Genomic DNA, 23134 nt, shown 5'->3' with positions numbered 1-23134 from the left:
TTCTGTTGTTTCGTTTTCTTTTGGACAGTGACAAATTATTCTGGATTACACGTGTTTTTCATTTCTTCATTTTGCGTATGTGTTTTGCACAGAGGTGCCTGCATGTGCCTGCATGTTCAGAAATGCTGTTTCCTTCACATCTAAAGTAGATCATTAACCTGAAGATTTGCATGCAGTTTCCCCTTCCCATTTAATTCGTCAAGATGGGATGACTTTCAGAATCCACAAAGCTGCATTCTTTTGTGGGACTGGACTGTAACTTTGCCCTGTAATTTCAGGTGAGGTTATGGATTACTCAAGCAAGACTACTGGTCCTTATCCAGAGACTCGGCAGGTGATTTCTGGAATCGGGCTCAGTACATCGCAGTATTCCCAAGCAAGAATGGTACCATCTCTGGGTTCCCAGTTTGGTGTTGGAAGTGTTTTAAGATCATCCAATGGTGTGGTTTATTCTTCAGTAGCGACTCCAATCCCATCCACATTTGCCATCACTACACAACCTGGTTCTATTTTCAGTACAAGTGTCAGAGATTTACCTACTCTCCAAACAATTGATTCTGTGCCCTCTTTATCAACTTTGCAACAGAATCAACCACTCCCAAGATCATACAGTTTCTTGACAACAGTGGCAGCTGAAAAAGATAGTGCAATTACTGCCATTGACATGGAGACAGGGTTACCACCTCTTACTGTGGAAACTATTACCACTGAGCCAACTAACTTGATACCTGCTTTAACTACAGCATCTGAGGTCTACCCAGATGTAATTGAAGATGAAGTTGCCCTTCTCATTGCTCCTGAAGAAGGCAAACAGCAGCAGTTGGATTTGGAGCGTGAACTTCTTGAGCTTGAAAAAATTAAGCAGCAGCGCTTTGCAGAAGAGCTGGAATGGGAACGTCAGGAAATTCAAAGGTTTAGGGAACAAGAGAAGTTTATGGTGCAAAAAAAGCTTGAGGAGCTGCAATCCATGAAACATCATCTCTTATTTCAGCAAGAGGAGGAACGACAAGCTCAGTTTATGATGAGGCAAGAGACATTAGCCCAGCAGCAGTTGCAGCTTGAACAGTTCCAACAACTTCAACAACAGCTGCATCAACAATTAGAGGAGCAAAAGATTCGTCAAATATATCAATATGGTTATGATCCTTCAGGAACTGGCTCACCACAAACAACAACAGAGCAAACTCTTTTGGAAGGACAGTATGCAGCCACAGAGAATGGCCAGTTCTGGCCTACTGATGATGCAACCACTACAGCTTCAGGAGTGCTGGGTATTGAAATTCCACAAAGCCAAACATGGTATACAGTTCAGTCTGATGGCATTACCCAATACATACCTAGGTCTGGTATCCTAAGCTCCGTTTCAGAAATGTCTCTTAAGGATATTGATGTTAGAGAGGAGAAACAATTGAAAAAGAGAAGTTCTATGCCAAAATTACGTGGTCCATATGAGGAACTTGAGGAGACCCTGGAAGAAGAGCCCCGGTGCTTCAAAAAAATAGTAGACAGTGGAGTGCAAACTGATGATGAAGATGGAGCAGACAGAGGTTACACAAACAGGAGACGGAGAGCTAAGAAGAGTGTTGATACGAGTGTTCAGACAGATGATGAAGATCAGGATGAATGGGATCTTTCTAGCAGATCCAGAAGGAAGCCTCGTGTAGGGAAATACAGTGAGAGTACCACTGAGGGAGACAAATCTAAACAGTTCTCCAAAGTATCTAGTATTGCAGTTCAGACAGTGGCAGAGATTTCAGTACAAACAGAACCTGTAGGAACAATAAGAACACCTTCAATCAGGGCCCGATTGGATGCTAAGGTTGAAATCATAAAGCACATTTCAGCTCCAGAAAAAACATATAAAGGAGAAAGTTTGGGATGTCAAACAGAGACAGAGTCAGATACTCAGAGTCCCCAGTATCTGTCAGCTTCATCTCCTCAGAAAGATAAAAAACGCCCAACACCATTAGAGATAGGATATTCATCTCACCTTCGTCCAGACTCCACATTACAGGTAGTCCCTTCCCCTCCCAAGTCTCCCAAAGTTCTCTATTCACCCATTTCACCTGTTTCACCAAGCAAAGTTATAGAGTCAGCATTTGTACCCTATGAAAAACCCATCACTGATGACATCAGCCCTCAGAAGATGCTGCATGCTGACATTGCCAAGGTTCCTCCATCAAGCCCCAAGGCAAAGATGATGCAACGCTCTATGTCTGATCCTAAGCCCCTGAGTCCCACAGCAGAAGACAGTTCCAGAACTCAGTTTCAGTACACTGAGGGTTTCATGGTAAGAAGTATTTTCTTTTTTTTTTTTTTTTTAATACAGTTCTACAGTTATCAGTACAGCATGAGGGCTCACACACTCATTTGCAATATCTGTGTATGCACATCTTGCTGAAAAGTCCCAAGGAGTGACTGCTGTTTAAAGCAAAGGTTATTTACTTCATTACTTTGCCTGAAATAAAGAAGTCCATATTACAGTCATGTTAAAATGCAGGAAAAAAAAACATAACAAATTCTAGTTCAGAACTTGGAATGGCACTTTATGTTTTACATGGCAATTAATTGTCAATGTAGTGGTCACTACCAATTCTTTAGAAAAAGAAAAGCACCGTTTTTCTAATCATATAATTCCCAACTCTTGTGGCACAGTTTGCAGTGCATTTACCTTGAAATTACTCCATGTGCCTTCTGAGAGGCAGTTAACACTCAATTCATAATTACCTTAGTTAGCTGGGTTTTTTTGACCTTCATGATGTTTTTTTGCCACTTGTGATTCTGTATGTAATCTTGTGTCCAAATGTGTACATCTTTTCTCTCTCCCAGTTTGAAAGGTCTCATATCACAAATCTGTTTGTTTCATTTGTTTGTTTGTTTTGGATAAGGAGGATTGTCAAGAAGTTATGCAAATATTAAGGGCTGTTTCTTATGGGGTCAGAGGAGGCAGTTTTGAATAAGGCTGACATCACCAGGATTAAAAATTTTCATTTCTTCAGTACTTCTTTTCCTTGAGTAGTAAGGATTCTGATTTGGAAATCAATCTGTTATTTATGAATAAGAGGAGGAAGTCTTGGCTAAAAAAAATACCTTTGTGATTTAACATGTTCTTGGCTGTCTTTTGTCCAAGTCCACTCTCTTTGTCAGCTGTAGGGTCAATGTCTTGTTTCTCAAAGCTCTGGAAGAGTTCCCATTCAAGTTCTTGAGCAAATGTTATCTTTTATGTTCAGTTATCTGTGAATACGGAAGTTATTAGTACAGGCTGGATGGAATAAAGAGAGTTTTTTCTCTATGTTTGATAATTTGTGGTGGCTTTCAAAGGCAGAATTATCTGGCTATGCGCTCCAAGAGTCCCACTCTAAGTAGTTTCTACAGCTTCATATATTTGTCCAGATATTAAATACTTCCTATGCTGTTTTACTACTTGTAAAACAGTACTTGGATGTTTGAAGGGAAAACTGTGCTTATGGCATTGGCACTTCATATCAACATTGTTCTTCAATGCAGGATTGGCACAGTGGTGAAAGCTAGTATAAGCAATAAAGTTTCATGCAGAGGTTTTGGAGCAGCATCTTGAAGAACATTACTCGTGAGTTAGAAAGTATTGGATTCTGCTAGATATTGGAAAGCAGGTTTAATATTGTAATATAACTGTCAGTAAGTAAAACTGTTACCGAGGAGAAATTATTCATAGATATATATTTGATATGAATTATATATTTTGTAGGATGGATGATAAATTCTATGAAGAACTAATTGTTTAAAGACCATAACAGTAGTTTCAACACATAAAATATTCATTAATGTGACATAGAAACAAAGACTTGTAAATCGTTGTTTATTTTTTATCCACATGTTTATTTACATTTTGTCTTAAGCACAGTGATAAGCTATGTTCTTCTTAGCGTGCAGCCATCGAGCAGCAAATAGGCTATATCACGAAGTTCTTACAGTCTAAATAAATAAGGTGAATGTTTTTATGGAACATGGGGTGCGAGTAGACAGGTGCAAGGAAACTGAAAAACTTCCATGGCTGTAAAGTGGGCTGCACTGTGGCATGTGATACATGGTGAGGAAGCTGCTCTGTAAGCCTCCCATGACCATGATGTTAAGTATCAAGTCTGTTTTACCACCTTTTCTGACAGAGTTTTGTTAATTAACTATCCAAGATTCAGTTAGCTTAGACTGGGATCCAGTACATGACATTTAAAGGAGGAGAAAAGATATGTGACCACCCAAAAAAATAAAATTAGAGTTCCACTTACAGAAATTACCTCTTGAGCATCAGGAAATATGGGTTTAAACTACTTTTTCAGTTGCTTTATCAGTTTCAGTTCTCAATTATTAAGTCCAGATATGCTCTGAAGGACAAATCTGCAGGATAATATCTAAATGATCTAGTTTCCATGAGTCTTGTATTTTCTTCATCATGTCTGTGTTTGTACCAGCCGAGGGCTGTTAACATCTTGGAAGCAAAGAAAAGAGTAGACTGTGATTTGTTCTTTTGTGCCTTTTGTGACACGGAAAAGTTGTTCCTAAAGGTTGACATATACACAGTGTCACTGCTGACAAAGTGTAAACCCTATTGAATGTTTTTTCAAGCATGGAACTGTGTTGTTATAGCAACATGTCCTTGTTATACTTAAGTTCAAATACATGATTTCTTTTGGATTACTCTAGTGAGTGTGAAAGTAAGATGTTTCCCCAACTTTAAAATTTTTTTAGCACTGGGACTGTTTATTCATTCTTTGTTTTTACAATGCCCACAACAGCTGAAGTCCTCGTCTATTAATTATCTGTGTACCCCTTTTGTGCCTCCTGGATGGAAAGCTCCTAATCGCCTAATTATAAAAAGGGAAAGGTAGAAGGGACAGGTTATATCTTTCGAAGCAATGAAGTTCGGTGCAGAAAAACTTGTGGAGCAGCTCACTCTGTAAAGGAGAATTTACTAGAGCTGAACATACAATAATAAAGTGGAAATGAAAGATAGGTCATTCACTACCACAGGGAAATTTAATGTGTGTATGAATAATTTTTGTGTGGATGTGTCATGGTTTAGGCCCATCAGGGAACAAAAGACCATGATTAGCCTCAAGTACCAAAGATCTGAGAATTGCCAAAAGGCAGAGAGGGCTCAATTGCCACTTATGGTCCAGGACAAAACAGACCAGGCTACTCAGCTTGGGAAAGAAAACAGAAAATAATTTAATCCAACACCAACCAAAACATAATCATAAAATCCCAAAACATAACAAATACAAAACAACACAGAATGGTACAACGATGAAGAGTACAACCAGCCCTTAAGACCACCTTCTCCCCACTTCTCCCCTTTTCCTAGGTTCTGATCCCAGTGTCTTTACCTCCTCCTCCCCTGAACAGCTCAGGGGGGCAGGGAATGGAGGTTTCAATCAGTGTATTCCTGATGGCTTCAGCTGTTTGTCTATCCTCAGGGCAGGTGGGCTCCACACTAGTTCTCTCTGCTCCTCCACGGGGTGCCTCACATGCCCGGCAGCTCTGCACGTGCTGCTCCAACATGCATTCATCCCAAAGGCTACAGCTTCTCTCTGCCTCTCATGTGGGTCTGCTCTGTGGCCCTCAGACTCTCCAGCATGGCCTGCACCACGGGCACCTCCTCACACACCCTCCTGCCAGTCCGGGTGCACTCTCTGCTGCTGGTGTCTCTCAGTCCTACCATTGCCCTCCATGGGTTGCAGGGGCACAGCCTGTGTTCTCACCACAGGTTGCAGAGGGGTCTCTGGTCTCGTGCTCCTCCTTCCTTCCTCCTTCTCTGACTGTGGAGTCCACGTGGTCGCTTCCATCTTGTATCACACTTACATCTCCTTCCAAGCACTTCAAATTCCCATCCTTAAATAGTGATGGCAGAGGCACCAGATTGGCCCAGCCAGGCTGGAGGTGGATCTGAACCCAAGAGCCAGGGGAAAGTCCAAGAACTCTTTACCAGGTCAGCATTGCAACCCCCTCCCCGTGTTACCAAGCAAAAAATATGCCATCATTTTTAAAATAGTTCTTGATTCAGGATTATGTGTTCATATATGTTGCAGGTGAAAAGGGTATTAATGTGTTCAGGTATGTGTTCCACAGGCTTTTTTTATGATAGTTTACCAAAAAAAATTGATCCTTTTACAATCTGTGGGACTAAAATCTCTTTCTAAGGGTTACAATGAAATGTTACTTTGGCCTTGAGGCAATGCACTTTGATCATTCATATATTACTTCCATTGAAAATTATATTTAATGCAGCATTTCAAGAAAAAATATTATGAAGGCTGTGACTAAAATGATTAAATTATATCTCTATGTTTTAGAACCACTACTTTAACTGTATTCTTTAATGCATATTTATAGGAAGTAATTACAATATTTTATCTAGTATAAGTGAAAGACTGAAAAATAACCTGTCAACTAATCACATAATAAGGATCCAGATAATATCGCTTTTAGTGATAGCACAAGTTACATGTTCACTTTACATTTTAATTTATCATAGTTATTGCCTCTGTATGAACACTTTAATGAACACAGATGGTAGCTTCCTATTAATCCAAAGTAAAAAGTATCACTTTCTGGTATGTTCCCTTTGGTGATTCTTAGGTTTTGTACATTTCTGTGATATATGTAGTAATCAAGTGTAGATATATCAAGAAAAAGTTGTGAGCTATAGGTTATCAGCACCAAGAAAGTCATGGAAGCCACCCATCTGGAACTGATACTTTGCAAAGATACCTAATTTTCCCATTTTGTGAGCTTTGTGCCACTTGAGTTCCCAGTGACAATGAGTCCCCCCGACACTGACTTCGATAGACTGTCTCACAGTCCAGCATGGTAGGGTTCCACGGAGTGGAAAGCCATAGCAGTGGTTTCCATGAGGGCACTGGGAAGTGTTAACAGCATTTGGAACTGGAGACTGAAATCCATCCATTCAGCAGCAACAAAAAAATTGTAAGTACCTGTCTAGTTTAATAAAGAAATAGCTTTATGCCAGTGTATCACAGAATCAAGTCACATGCCAGTCACAGTCAACTTCAATGCTTGTACACATTGCATATGTATAATCAAAGATGGAACTTGTCTTCCCTTTGCCTTTGGATGCAAAATGCCTGCTTAACTAAACTGAAGTAAATTGCAGATCTTGCACATGAACTGTCACACATATACCACATCTACAGCTCAGCAGTGCATAAAGACTCAGCAGAAGCGTTTGTTTTCATGAAACTAATGCAAAAACACATCTGTCAACAGCCTGTCAGCTTCAGGGTGGAAACTGTATGTTTAAACTTCAACACTTAGAACAAATTCCATCAGTCTGTTTATTATGAGAGTGAATAGAGACATTTCTTGAATTTTTTATCTGATGTGAGTTGCCTTCCTTGTAAAGCAACTATAATTCAAACCTATATACCATAGTAGAAAAGATAATAATTTCAAGAAAATCTCAAAATACTGTGTCTCTATTTCGGTCAGAATTGAAGGTATATATTTAGGTAAGAATTACTGTAGTCAGAGTGATTTTATACTGATTTTAAAAGTATAAATGTCTTTAAATGTAATGAAAACAGAGCACATTAATCTGTACTTTATCCATGGTATTCTGAAATTTTCATCTTTAAAACTGAAGGTTAGAACTTTGGTGATTTGGACTGCCTTTTCCATGGCAAACGGAAACGTGAGGTACGTCTGGGTGCTTAAAAACAGGAACAGGGTAGTTGCTCCCAGTAGAATTTAAACTTTCCATATTTGCTTGCTTATTGAGGATTAAGATGATCACCAGACTTGTATTTCAGGATTGAATGTTCTGCTTGAGTAACGAATAGAGAAAAAGAGCAGAGACAATTACCTGATTTGGATATTTCTGTTTGTTTACCTTCCTCAGAAGCAGGGATTAGGTTCATTTCTTAATGTTGTGCAAGAACTTAAAGTAACAGATTTCTGCTATTGTTGGAGCAGAGAACATTGATCTTTCCCCTGGTTTCTTGTTATCTGGCCTTAATTCCAGTTAAAAGGAGTTAGTACTTAGTTATAGCTCTTAGAGTTACTAGAAAATATTCAGGACTGTTTTGTGGTTTGAGAGATAGCTGGTCATATGGTTGTCACTGAAAAAAGCTTAACTCCGTGACTTTAATTTTTCGATTTTAGTCTCATGATTCAGTCCAGAGGGGGAAAAAAAAAGAACAATTTGTTTTCTGTAAAAGTTAAATTTCAATATAAAGGAGACATTATCTCTTGCAAAAACAGCTTCTGTTTAAGTACAGATGGGTGTTGAGTGAGGAACCATCTTTGGTAGTATGTTAGAGTAATCTAAATTTAAAGATCAAAGTTGCTTATTTTTATTTGCTTCTAAGTGACATCTACAGTCTGTGATTTAATGAAACTCTTCTTTGGGCACTGGTGACACCTGGTCCTTCATTTTAGCCAGGCATACACCAGTCTTAAAGACAGCCAGGGAACAACCTGATTTGCACGATTCATTTGGTTTGCGTGCAGTTTGCATACCTATGTCTGCCCCAGATGGTAGGTTACCACACTTAGCAGTAGGCTAAGTCAGCAGATCTGATTGGACACTCAAGTTCCTGCATCCCTAAAGACTCCTCTGCAGCTGCATGTGAGGCTGGTTCATTACTTCTGGACAGGAGATCTTATTTTGAGATTTAATTCAGACCAGCAATCCAAAGAAGAGGTAGATGTATGTACTGAGTTATTTTTATTATCTTGAATATCAAGTCCTACACTTAATTGTGTGTTTCAATAAAATTATTAGAAAATAAGTTGAAAAGAGGATCTCACTCATATCTAGAAACTGTTCTAAAGTCTTATCCCTGTGCAAATAGTAAAATAGAATTTACCTATCTTCTCCTTTAACTATGTGGTTTTAGCTAGCTTGTTTTTTTTTCCTAATGGCCTGAATTATTTATGATGTACAGTCTTATTAAGTTTTCAAGCTACTGCTTGTGCTGTATTTGAAATCCTTTGGAATAACAATGATGTGACACTAAAGAGGCATACCTTTTTCAATCTGTCAGATCTTTAAAACAGAAAGACCACCCCACATTTGGTCAACATAACATATTAACATTATTTTCTAAAGCACGTTTACCTTGGGCAGTCTATCTTGCCCAATACTTTTAAATTACTTGATTTCACACCTCCTCTGTTGAACCAAGGGATCAAATCATAATAGAAAATTATTATGGTATTCACTCTTTTGCTTTTCAAAGGGGATCCTTAACAGTCTTTTATAAAGCATGAGAGGGAGAGTGACGGAGCAGTGGAACAGGCTGCCCAGAGGGGTTGTGGAGTCTCCTTCCTTGGAGGTCTTTAAGACCTGGACATGTTCCTATGCGACCTGATCCAGGTGAACCTACTTCTCCAGGGGGATTGGACTAGATGATCTCTAAAGGTCCCTTCCAACCCCTACCATTCTATGATTCTAAGATTTACTGCAGAGTTGACAAAGAGCCTAGGTTTTCTGTCACTTGGGCCTTTTCTCACCTGCTGTCAGCTTATCCATCTTCCTCTTAAGCCAGCTATCATATATATTAAAAAAAAATGCTCCTGGCTCAAATCTCTCTCTCTTTTATCTTCCATAAAAGACAAAGTCTGAAGGTACAATATCATCTTTCCACTCATTTCCATCAGACTTCCTTATCTCAGTTATCCATTTTAGGAATACTTCAAGTTTCAGGTCAATATCATGTTCCCTGCTTTAAAGTAATTAATCCAGCGTATAAATATATACAGCGGAACCAAGTAGGCACCAGAAGATTGACAGAGGCACATACCAACCGATAAGTTTTGGCTTGCTTCAGCTTTGTTTTGCCTCAGACTTTTATCTCCTATGAACCATGGGTTACTGTAGTTCATCTGAATAAATGGTAGAAAGGTTAAATTTCTACTAGTGTAATTTCCTGACTGAACTGAAGTTTCATGTCTTCTGGTGGTAAGTCTGTCTACTCTTTAATGAACTGTGACTGAGCACAGGAAAATCATGTTATACTGAGAAAATAAATGTCCATTCTCCAAAAGAAGCAGAAGACTAATGGTTCTAAAATCTTCTCTAGACAGGACACACTGACTGTACTATGTTAGCAAGTTTGGTACAATGAAAGCAGAACAGTAGATAGAAGTAGCTGATGTTCAAGTGTCTGCGAGTATACTGAATTGCTGTCTAGAAGGAGCCAGTCATTGGTTTGGACTGGTTGTCCCTACTGAGATTTGAGCACATTTGAGATGATGCACTTAGGACAGAGCTACCTATTTAGTTTTCTCCAGTGGGAATCTAGTTTGTATGTGTGAAAGCAAGCCTACAAACTGTAGCAATGTAAGCTAACTAGATAAAGGCAATTTCTTCTTGTCAAAATAGTCCAAGCTTCATAACTAAATGCAAGCTTTAATTCCAACACTTTTTGTCATCATTTTGTTAAAATACTTTTCAATTTCTAAAATATTATCTTGATCAGCCAATAAGTAATTAAAAAAAAATTATTAAATCAGGGTAGCCAGTAATCTTTGGGTTACATGTGTGTTGTCAGTTGTCATCACTGTATTATTAACTTCATAAATCATCTACCAGAGCTCTAAAGTTTTACTTCTCATCTCTAGCACTGGTAGCTAGACCTAATTTTCTCATTCTATCAGTATTTGTAATTGCAATGTGGAGTAATAAAGAAATAGGTTTGTATGTTTTGGGGTTATTTTTAATTAAAAAGGTTTGCCTATTTAGAATGAAATTTATCGTGATTCAGAACCCCAAAGTTCTTCTATTCAGATATTGGTTTTCAAAGTCAGTAGTTTCATATTTATATTTACAGATATATTTTGTATTTACAGTTATAAATTAGGTATAAGCATAAGGGTTTACATATTAGTGCTGCAAAACCAAATTGAAATGGTATGAAATACTGAGAAAAATAGTCCCTTGTACTGTATTTCTTTATGTTCTTATTCCAACACAATTTTATTTATTGATAGTTACATTTTAATGGAATTTTACTTTGCAACTAGCATCTGGAAGTAGGTATCTTAGGTCAAATTGGTCATTGACAAACTGGAAGACGGTTTTAGGTGGATCACACAAGGGTTTATCATAGGCTTGACTCTTTAATAATTCAGTTGCAATTTACAGTATGGAGAAGGCACTCATATAGCATTTGCAGATCAATATAGGAAACACAATTACTTTGTAAAGCAGAAGTGCAATTCTGAGCAATGTTCCAAAATGAAAGTCGGTAATGATGCAGACAGTATGGGTACAAAGGAAAAAAGAAATAAATTGAGAAATACAACTATTTAGGCAGTAGCAGTACTGAAAATGTTCCTGTGTAGTAGCAAAAGTTCAGACTTAATACGACTTAAAAGTATGAAGAGTTTGCAAGAAAGACTGGAATGTTCTTGGGAAATGCTGACAACTTGTGCATGTGTAGGATATGTATTGGAATTGTTCTACTCAGTGGTTGTTGAGACTCCATTTAAAAAAAAAATAAAAGAATTATGTTCATTTAATTCACTGAAATGTGTTCAAAAAGAAATCTTCCAATTTTTTCCAGTTTCTCTCAACATGCTTTTAAGTTGAGTGGCTGCTGTCAGATGAGCTGTGTAGTGCAGGCAAACCTCTTATTTACAGAGCAAGGTTGACTTTGCTGACACCAGTTCAGACTTTCAGAAGCTATTCTCACAACTGTTCTCAAAACTGACCTGAGTGCTTATCTTCTCAACTCAGTTTCTCCAAATATCTTGTGTTACCAAGTTAATAGTAATAAAATAATAGAATCATAGTGTTAATAGTCTGGTTACCAAGTAGGAGTTGAGCACTGGTAAAATTTTTCAGAAACTCCAAAAACTGATTTTCCTACTGCAATGTTCATCTGAGGGAATGAGATCTGTAATGGATGATGGTATGGTAAGTGCTTACAGTCTCTGCATTTAAAATGAAGATACAAAACAGGAATTTACAGTAGCCAGTTTGCTTAGTGCCGTCATGCGTAAGTCAGCCATTTGGAAAGTCCATATATTGGGATAAGTCTGAAACATTGTCACAGAGTATGGCTTAGACATCTCTCTGAGACTGATGCAGACCCTGAAATCTCTCTCTCCATATTTGTCTTCTCCCTTTGTATGAGACTAAAGACGAAGCCTACTTTTTGGCTTTCCTCCTCCAGGATTTCTTGTATTTTGTACAGAATGAATTCGGGTCTCAGTTCAATTTCTGTTCACATTCTCCATCTGTCCATATCTTCCCTCTAATCTCCTTGCTAAGCCCTACTTCTGTTTCCCAGCTGATGTGTCTCTGACACCTTCTCTCATACAGTCTAAGTGGTTTCTATCAAAATAAAGATTTTATAATCTCACTTTACTCAATTTGCAAGCTGTTTGCTAATGCTGAATCCAGCTCAAGTGAGTGTGCTGGTGCTCTTACACTGCCTGGCAAACCTTTTCCCAGGTGTAGCATCATAAATGCCAAACAGGCTAAATGGGATAGCCATTAACTAAAAGTAAAGGCAGGGTTGGAAATTAAAAACCTAGTATGAGGGAAGGCCTGAAGAATCACTGAATCATGGAATTGTAGGGGATGGAAGGGACCTTTAGAGATCATCCAATCCAACAAGCTGCTGCAGTAGGTTCCCCTCAGTCATGCAGGAACACATTCAGGTGGGCTTCGAAATCTCCAGAGAAGGAAACTTCTGAAACCTCTCTGAGCAGGCTGGTCCAGTACTCCCTCACTCTCACAGTAAAGTTTTTACATGTGTTTAAGCATAAAATTTTGTGTTCCAGCTTGTGCCCGTTACCCCTTGTCATGTCACTGGACACTGCAGGAAAAGGTGTCACCCCAATCTCTTGACATACACCCTTTAGATATTTATAAATGTTAATGAACTCCCCTCCCCACAGTCTTCTCCAAGCTAAACAGCCCCAGGTCTTGCAGTCTTTCCTCATAAGATAAATGTTTAAGTGCCTTCATCATCTTGGTAGCCCTTCACTGTACTCTTTCCAACAGTTCCGTGTCCCTCTTGAGCTGAGGAGCCCAGAACTAGACACAGGACTCCAGATGATGCCTCACCAGGGCAGAGTAGAGGGGGAGTAGAACCTCCCTCCACCTGCTGCCCACACTCTTCTTTGCATCCCAGGATGCCATGGGCCTCGTTGACCATGAGAGCGCATTGCTAACTCATGTTTAGTTTGCTATCGACCAGGACTCCCTGGTCTCTCTCCACAGAGCTGCTCTTAAGCAGGAGTATTAAATGCTAGGGGATTTCCTCAATGTATGTGAGGTGAGAAGTTTAACAGTCCTGATTTCTCTAAATCTGGATAACTGCTTGATATCGACAGCGTGTGTCAGAGGTGAAGGGTGATGGACAGGGTGAATCAGAATGAGAGTTACGTAAAATTTAAGCCTAGTATAGAGAAGATTAGTTTGAGAGTCGGTGTTTTAGTATCAAATGCAGTACAACATTTATAAAACACAGTAACATAAGCCTCAGGAAATCACAAAGTAGCTTGGAGGTAATATTTATTTCATAAGCTCGTGGGGCACATTTTCTGTAATCTCTTTCACTGTAAGAGGGTAGCAGTGAAATAAAGTTATGCTTCTTGTCTGGGTTAATCTCATGATACTCTGATTATGATTCCTAAATTACAATTAACAACAGAAATATCATGACTTTCTAGGAAGAATGGAAAGAAATCAGTGAGTTTGTCCTTTGCTCATTTGCTTACTAGTATGATAGTACAGAGAATTCTGTACTAATGCATCCAGATATTTCTTTAAGCAGTAATTCTTTTGACAGCAATAGTGTAGGCTGCTCTGAGTCCTTATGTTCTTGCAGCATATTTGAACACTTCTTAACTGAGACAACTGTAACTCAGGCAGAGGAGCCCATTTTTATCTCTTTTTTTCATTTCTTCATCATTTGGCCCAAGAGCTTGCCGAAGAGAACAAGAAGTTTTGACAATGTTGTTAAATAACATTTTTACTTATAGATATATATATATATATATAATATAAATGTAAAAAAAATAAATTACTTTTTTGGAGGGTATTTTGCAAACATGGCTAACAGTATTTTTCATCTCACTGACAATGCAGTTACAGAATATTTCTGCCTACACTGAAGCTTTTATTTAATAACAAAAAATAGTGCAGTCCCTGTTCTTTCACATCTTCCACATCATCTTGGCAGTAAGTCCATCATGGTGTTGTAGCCTATATTATGCTTTGCAAACACTAAGTAGCTAAACTCCTCAGCCATCACAGTGACTGAGAAAAAGACCACAAACCAAAGTAGATTGGGAAGATTATATTGAGGTCATGTAGTGCTACCTCCAACTGTAAAGCTGGGCTAATTTTATTGTTAAGATCAGATGACTAGAGTGCTTGTGCAGTTGAATTTTTAAAATCTCTAAGGATGGACATTTCCCTGTCTCTCTGGGCTTTCTCTTCCAGGAATTTACTCTCTCATTGTAAGGAATACTTATTTTTTTTCTGCAACTTGTGTCTTTTGTCCTTCATTCTGCATCTCTGAAGAGTTTGAGTCTGTCTTTTCAGGAGCACTGCAATTACAGCAGTTAGCTCTTTTGGGTTTTTTTCCCAAGCTAATAAAGCTCAGTTCCCTTAGGTTTACTTCATAGAATCATAGAATCTTGGAATCATAGAATTATAGAATAATTGTTTAGGTTAGAAAAGAATTTTAAAGTCTTTAACTCCAACTGTTAACCTAGCACTCCCAAGCTCACCATGTCTCTAAGCACCAGATCTATATGCCTTTTAAATACCTGCAGGGATGGTGACTCAGCCACTTCTCTGGGCAGCCTCTTCCAATGCTTTACAACACTTTCAGTGAAGACATTTTTCCTATTAGCCAGGTTAAACCCCCTCCCCCCCCCCGGTGCAACTTGAGGCTGCTTCCTCTTGTTCTAGCATTTGTAAGAGATCCATCCCCACCTCACTATAACATCCTTTCAGGTGGTTGTAGAGAGATGTCATGTCTCCCCTCAGCCTTCTCTTCTCCAGGCTAAACAGTCTCTTAGCCACTCCTCATAAGGCTCCTCTCCAGACCCTTCACCACCTTCATTGCCCATCTCTAAACATGCTCCAACACCTCAGTGTCACTCTTGTAGTGATGGGCCCAAAACTAAACATAGCACTTGAGGCACGGCCTTGGCAGCACTGATTAGAGAGGAATGATCACTGCCCTAGATCTGCTGGCCATACTGTTTCTGATACAAGCCAGGGTGTCATTGGCCTTGGCCACCTAGGCACACTCCTGATTCATGTTCAAGCAGCTTTCAATCAACACCCCCAGATCCCTTTCCTACAGACAGTTTTCCAGCCACACATCTGCAAGCCTATAGCATTGCCTGGAGTTGGTGTGATCCCAGGTGCAGAATCCAGCACTGAGCCTTGTTGATCCTTATACAGATGGCCTTGGCCCATCGATCCAGTCTGTCCAGGTCCCTCTGAAGAGCCTTCCTGACCTCAAGCAGATCAACACTCACATCCAAATTGTTGTCAGCTGCAAACTTACTGAAGATCCCCTCGATCCTCTTATCCAGATCATTGATAAAGATTTTAAACAGAACAGGCTCCAACACTGAGCCCTGGGGAACACCACTGGTGACTGCCAACTGGATACACTCCATTCACCACCATGCTCTGGGCCTTCCATTCAGCTCATTTTTTACCCAGAGAAGAATATGCCATGAGCACATAATTTTTCTTAGGGAATGCTATGGGAAATGATGTCAAGGCTTTAGTAAAGTCCAGGTAGACAACATCCACAGCCTTTCTCTCATCCACTATGCAGATCACTGTCATAGAAGGACATCAGGTTAGTCAGGCAGAACCTACCTTTCCTAAACCCATACTGACTGGGCCTGATCACCTGGTTGTCCTGTATATGCCATGTGACGGCACTCAAGATGATCTGCTCTGAGGTCAGACTGACAGGGTTGTAGTTACCTGTGTACTCCTGTCTCTTCTTGAACATGAATGTCTTGTTTGTTGTCTTATAATTGTCTAGGACTGCTAGTTAGTGATAGAAAGTGCCTTGTGAGCACTTCTGCCAGCTCTCTCAGTACCCTTGGATGGATCCCAGCCGGCATCACAGACTTGTGTTTGTCTAAGTGATGTAGCAGGTTGCACACCATTTCTCCTTGGATTATGGGGGCTTCACTATGCTACTCAACCCTGTCTTACAGCTCAGGGGCTGTGTACCTAGAACACAACTGATCTTATCATTAAAGATGAGGCAAAGATGTCATTAAGTACCACAGCCTTTTCCTCATCATAGAACAAAAACTCTTGTCAAGCCCTGACTATCTTAATGAGTCTGCATTGGATCCTCCAATGAAGATTTTTAATGCTTTGTGTAGATATAAGACAGGATAGAAAGAATATAGGAACCTCTTACAAATCTCATTAGCTCAAGTGCATTGACACTCAAATTGCTATACTGATTCCCTTCAAGTACTTCCTATGCAGCTGTATAAAAAATACACAGAACAGTTCAGGAGACACTAGCCTATGCCTCCCATTAAGCTCTTGAATCCAGTAATTAGGTAAGGGCATTTTGAGAAATGGATGGATTATTTTTATTATTATTTTTTTTCCCCACTAAAACTCTCTCTCTCTTTTTTTTCCAGATTTTTTTATATATACTGAAGTTTTGAGAAATTATCATTTCATACTAAAAACTAGTATGTGTTTATAGGCATGTAATGCATAGTTGATATATAAATTCTTCTGTCATTCCAGAAAGAAAATTTATTATCAATGTATTCTGAATTGGTAAATGACAGATTATAAAATGACTCTTTCATTCTCTTGTTGAGAGAAAGAGTCTTGAAAATAAAAGTTCCCCAAATAAAGTTACAGTATTCTGTAAAACATCTTTATGAGGGATTTCCTAAAACATATGACATAAAAAGTATGTCATGTTTTACACAAAAATAATAAGCTCTAATCAAAGCATAAGTGTTGGAGCACTGTCAAAACACTTCAAAGTTACATCACCATCCCAAATTCAAGGTGACACTCAATGCCTTTTTGTTTCAGAATTTCTTTGAAAATGATTTTAGGATCCTACTGTTGGAATCTTTTCTTCTGTTTTGGGAGAATTTCTCTTTTTATTATTTTTTTTAAAAAAAGCAATGTCTGTGTTAAAATATCTCTACATTTTCTTGCAGAACAGTGACTCTGAAACTAGAATGGTTTTGATTCCTATTTCCACTTTGTTTTACAAATTCTTCAAAGATTCTTCAGATGTATGACCCTTGGTCTTGAAGTAATACTAATGTTTTCTGTTACTATTCAGTATTGAGTGTCTATAGTATGTTTAAGCAAAGAATTTCATGCGCAGATGAAGATCTGTGTTTTAAATCCTGTTAAAATAGAAAAGTTGTTTAGAATCCATAAATACCATTTCCAAGTAACAGGGGAGCAATGTTTGTTAGAAGAGATCATACGTTTTATTAAATTAGCTTTTTACTAATAGATATATTATAATGTAGCTGCATTTTAAGACAGATAAAATTCAAGGTAAATGATTAAGGCATGATTGAAGGAAAAAAGGGAAGTTATAAAATTGATCATAGTTTTTTCTGTATTCTGTAATTACCTGTTTGTGTGCTCAATATATAAGGCTAAGTGTAAGGTAGAAATTAAATGAAGAAGAAAATTTTCACTTTATTTCTATTCCAATATCTTATATCTTCCCCAGTTAGTCACATCCTGTTCTCATTGGTTATGCACATGTTCCTATTTCATTCAGCCAGCTTAAGCTCTCCATCCTTCTTCAAACTTTTCTTAATCCTTCTCCCCATTCTTTCTTCCTATCATTTACTGGTTACTTGGTTTTTTTCCTCCTTCTATTGATGTTCATTTATGTCACTTCTCTTTTATATTTTCACCATTGACTCAGTACTTCAAAGCATCCATCCTGGCTTTATGAGTCTTTTCCCTCATTAATATTCACAGCAGTATCTGACGGTGTTATATGTCAGCAAAATTGCCACCTTAACCACCAAGGATAAGAATGTCATCAGAAAAGAGGTACAGAGAAATGCCATCAAATGGGTCAAGCTCAAAAAGAAACTACAAAAAATGATACTTAAATATAGGAAGAGGAGAAAAGACATGGAGCCAGGAGAATAGATCTACATCTCACTCATGATAAAACTCAAGTAATATTATATAGAGAAATCTAAACTAGCCCCAGATAACCTATTTGACATTAATGTTGCATTTCATGCAAGATAATGTGCATTAACAGGTCCTCAACAGTACTAGATTTACTCTCCCATTAATCTGTATACTGATTTCAGCAGCAAAATTGTGTCTACACTTTGCCAGTTTATTCTTCTGTATGGACACAACTAACGATGCAGGAAGTGAAATGTGTAGTCATAAGACTCAAGAAAATATGAAAGAAAATTACCCTGAACCTTTTGTGATCTTATTATAAGTGTCTTCAGTTCAGAACTGACTATGTCCATTGACTTTTAAAGCCACAGAAGCTTGTGCTTATGTCTCTGTGATAGTTGTAGAAGGCATTAATTATATAACTCATATAAAACTCTCTGAAGTGAAACTTTGCACATGAAAAGATAGTGACGTTTTATGTAGCACATTAAAAAAATAAAGTGATAGTTTGCTAGTTGTCTATGCAGAGAGAGTAAAAATTATGCCCTGACACCTGTCAAGCTGAAAAATTAAACAGTGAGTCTCCTGAAACTCATTTTTTCCTATCCAGATTTTAAAAATCACATGAAAACCTCAGAAAAAAAATAAACACACACACAAAAAATACAAACAAACAAACAAACAAAAAACTAGAACAAAAAACCACAGACATGAGTGGTTTTTCCTTTATTTCAAATCCTACTGGAAATACTTTTGGGGAAAAAAAATATTAATAAAGGAGAATTTCCAACTGACTTGTTCTAGAAGTATTGACAATACAGTCAATAAAGTAAATGGTGGAAAGTGACAGACAGTGATAATCAGCTCCATTTGTCTCAAAACCCAGAAGGAGTTCAATATATAGAATAGCTCTGGATGTGTGTATTGAACTGGAGATATTAATAGAATAGCTGAGACTGTAGAAGTCTCATTTTGCATTAGATCTGTGATTCTGTTTTTATCAGTCTTAAGTAAATTCTTTTGATGTGTGTCTTACCCGTATTGATACGTTGTATTACACAGACTCTGGAATGAGCAATAAATTAAGAAACAAGTAGGAACCAGAAGGATGTTTTGCACAAAGAGCATAGAAATTTGAAAGGAAATATGGTTTAACCTTGTTATACTAAACAGCTGATAGTGATGTAATGGGGGAAAAACATGTAAGTGCTTTATTTCTGATATTTCTGATCCTCTATCTGAAAATCATTGTCTTCACTTGTGAGTTTTCAGCTCAAAGTTATAGCATCACTAATACTTAACTATTAAACTCCAAAACTTTTTTAAAGATATACGTTGAAAATGTTTTCCCTACAGTTCAGAACATTCAGAGTTTGAACGTAGTTTGGAAATTCAGTGGAAAATTGACAAAGAGCAAAATGAAGTCGATGCTTTATAGTTACTCTTGAGTTGGTGCAGACAGAATAGACTGAAGAACAGCTTGAAGATTTTTGGAAGTTTATTCTTTTTTGCATGAAGTTCAACAATTGGAATGTAGTTTCATGAGAGCAGAGTCTGCAGCACAGTTTCGATTATAGTTTACATTATTCAGCCTTTTCTCAATGCTAGTGACCAATTCATATATTTTCAGAAAAGGATGAGGTAAATCATATAATCATAGACTCATGGAATGGTAGGGGTTGGAAGGACCTTTAGAGGTCATCTAGTCCAACCCCACTGCTAAAACAGATCCACCTAGATCAAGTCACACAGGAACATGTCCAGGTGGATTTTCAAAACCTCCAGAGAAGGAGACTCCACACCCTCCCTGGGCATCCTGTGCCAGTGCTCTGTCACTCTCCTCTGTTAACAGAGCTTGGCTTACCTATAGAAAACTGACAAAATATTTCTTTTAGATTTTTACTTAATGTTAGCAATGAAATACAACACATTTTCTTTGTCCATTACAATGTTCTTTTTTTTATATCTATGTGAAGATAGATTGGAAAATACATATATTCATCATATCTTAGATCATATTCAGTACTTTAAGAAGAGTGTTGGAACAGAGTACTGTTTTTTTTCTCAACCCATTCTTCAACTTCATATACGAAGCCTGTAGCAGACTTTTTCTCATACTGTATATTTCCAAATTTTCAAGCACAGTAGTATCTGAATAACTAGATGGGTTCCAAATCATTTGGATCATTGGATGCTTACCCTTCTGAGGGAGAGCTAGAGAACTATGCACGACAAAATCACATACATTTTACATGTAAAGACATTATTTTTCACAAGATACAGAGTATATTCCTCATCTATGTGACACATATTTGCAAAGTGATGCAGTGCTTTTCCAGTGTTCTTTTAGAACATTCCTGTTGCATAGGAAGACCATGTGATGTTGAGACTTCGTGAGATGAGAGTACATGTTAAGGAAATTTCTCTTCAGTGGAACAAGCTAATCTTTTGCTCTGACACTGATCTATAAGCATGTTATAAAGAAATGAGATCAATTTTCTATCCCCTTCAGAGTCTTCTTTTCAAGTCTTACAAAGAGCTCAATGTTTGCTTATTGGAGGAGACGCTTGTGCCAGTGGGTTGCTCCTGACTTAGTCCCGAGTTTTAATTATTTTAACATTTTAAAAAGAACATTGTTCTTAGAGATAAAGTATATTTGATCTATATTCCATTTTCTAATTATTTGTCATCTTACAGCTCTGAAATTACTATCTTATTACAGCATTGCAGTTATGTTTCATAAATATTTTTTTTTTAATGTTATAAGAAGGAATTGATACTGTGTCAGAAAACCAATGTAGATTAAAAATGTCAGCTATGGTCAGATTCAAAGTCATTTAATGTTTTCAGGAAACAGAATGCAAAGCAGATAAAGCAAAATATTTCACCATTACTTCAGTGCTTGGTGTAAGCTGATGTTCAAACAACATGATAAGAAATCGCACACTAATACACAGAGTTCATAGATAATGCATGCTGAGGTAAATGCCATCAGTAATTTGCCAGTCAAGATAATCACTATTCAGCTAGCCTGGCTCCTGTCTGCTGTATGTACAGCAATGTACCAAAATGATTACTCTTACTTTAGATACCAGAAGAGACATCTGAGAATTCAAGGATTTTGTGTTTCCTAATGAAATATCAGCAGCTGGTTCTGTAAGTATTACAAGTTCTGTAATACTTATAAAAAGATTCTTTACTTTTTTTTTTGCTTATGGACTTACCAAAGACCCACAAACATAAATACCTCCATCTGAAAATTAAGCAAAAAGCATTTAACTTCCTCCCTCAATGACTTAGAAGTTAAATAACAGCAGTCTTCGTTGTGGGAGATGACTTTATGATCTGTATCTTGGTCTGTCCAAGGCTGTAAGATCAATGCATGGTTGATGCTTAACAGTAACTTTTTGTCAGTCTTAGCTCACAGATAAATAAATTAATAAATAATAAACCTGGAAACCTGTAAGCATTAATTTTGATGCGGAGTCAAAATATTTCAGCTACACTATGTTGCTGTGGTTGCCTTAAATAAATACCAAAAGTATTAATAATTTGCAAAAAATGAAATAAAAATAATTTTATTAAATTTGTTATTTAAATCTAGATGCTCTTAAATACTAATAGTCTTAAGAATTGCAGAAAACCAGATTTCACTCAAAATCAGGAAAATTAAAGCCTCTGCCTCTCAGGCATTTTATGTAGGTGAACTGATGATCAAAACTATTCTTGTGCATCAAACGCTATCTAACATCCACATATCTAGTGTTTCAGGCAGACATTATTCACCTCTACAATACTATCAAACATACCACTGTGGCCTGATACTGAGTGATGACTTTCAGAAATCAGCTGCTTAAAATCTGTGATTCTTGCCTTTGACTTGTTGTTTCCAAAAAGCCAGCGTTGTTCTTTCCAGTGTGGTTCTTGCCTTGGGAATATCAATGTGCATTCCTATCTGAATTTTATAAACCTAGCCTAAAGTTCTTCCTTAATCGTGTCATGCATTGGTAGCATTGTTCAGTGAAGGTTTAGAGGAACCCTTTACATGCTTAGACATATTTTTCCTGTTTTCCAACTAAATATTAACTAATAAGTGTTCTTGTCTTGTTTATCCTGGTACTGTTCTTGTTTTGTTCAGTATTTATTAAACCTTTGCCTTTTGGAGATTTTGTTCTGACATTCTCAGCAACTAAAAACGATTGGTCAGTTCTACCTTTTTCAGTCCTTGGGGAGCACATTTTTGACAAGTCTTACTTGTACCCAGCAGTTTCACTTTCAACTTGTAAATACTGACATTTCTTGTGTGCAAGAAGGTATACTCACACACTGTGCCTTAGGCTGCTGTAGGCCACAGTGAACATCAGTCTGAGACTTCAGAACTATCATTTGAGTTTCCATTACTATAATCAGACTGAATGACATGACTGTAAAGGCCAGTATTTAGTGAAGTAAAAATGTCACTGCTCTGGATTAATTTTTTCTTTCTTATTCTTCCACTGGTGTAGAATATACATTTGAAAGATTATGTACTTTTCATGCTTAGGATAGTTATTGTAGTGCAAATGCATGTAAACAAGTAGAGCTACTTTTTATTTATATTTATTTTCACCTGTGGCAGCAATGAATAAAAATGTTTTGGGACAACAATAACAGGAGCTCTGGAAATGAATGGAAAAAAAGGAACATTTTTCCTTTTGTATCTGTAGGGAAAGTATATCCTAGATTCCAGGTCAACTGTAAGAATTTTCCTTTTTATGTATGTGGTGTCTTGAAACATCACACTTGGTTTAAGTTCTGTTTCTTCTTCTTTTTTTTTTTTTTTGATACAAATGTAAGTTTAGGAACTGTAAATGGCATATCTTTCACACTAACTTCTGGTTTTTTCTGATGTCTTTTCCTTATTTTTAACTTCTTTAGTGTTTAAAAGTAAGCTCACCAAATTTCTGTCTTCCTGTCCTGCTTGTCACAGTAAGCGGAAAG

The 23134-nt window shown here is 37.5% G+C and overlaps 1 protein-coding gene across 1 annotated transcript in view; it reads left to right on the top strand.

Moving 5' to 3' along the window:
• PCLO (piccolo presynaptic cytomatrix protein) overlaps nt 1-23134 on the top strand; it is a 355223-nt gene that overhangs the window by 169132 nt on the left and 162957 nt on the right. Inside the window, exon 7 of the mRNA XM_061989223.1 lies at nt 279-2290. Coding sequence (XP_061845207.1) covers nt 279-2290 — 2012 coding nt within the window. The remainder of the gene's footprint in view (nt 1-278; nt 2291-23134) is intronic.

The sequence above is a fragment of the Colius striatus genome, chromosome 1 (assembly GCF_028858725.1).
Source record: "Colius striatus isolate bColStr4 chromosome 1, bColStr4.1.hap1, whole genome shotgun sequence".
In the NCBI taxonomy this organism is placed as follows: domain Eukaryota; kingdom Metazoa; phylum Chordata; class Aves; order Coliiformes; family Coliidae; genus Colius; species Colius striatus.
The sequence above is the reverse complement of the archived record's forward strand: the minus strand, read 5'-3'. Positions and strand labels throughout refer to the sequence as shown.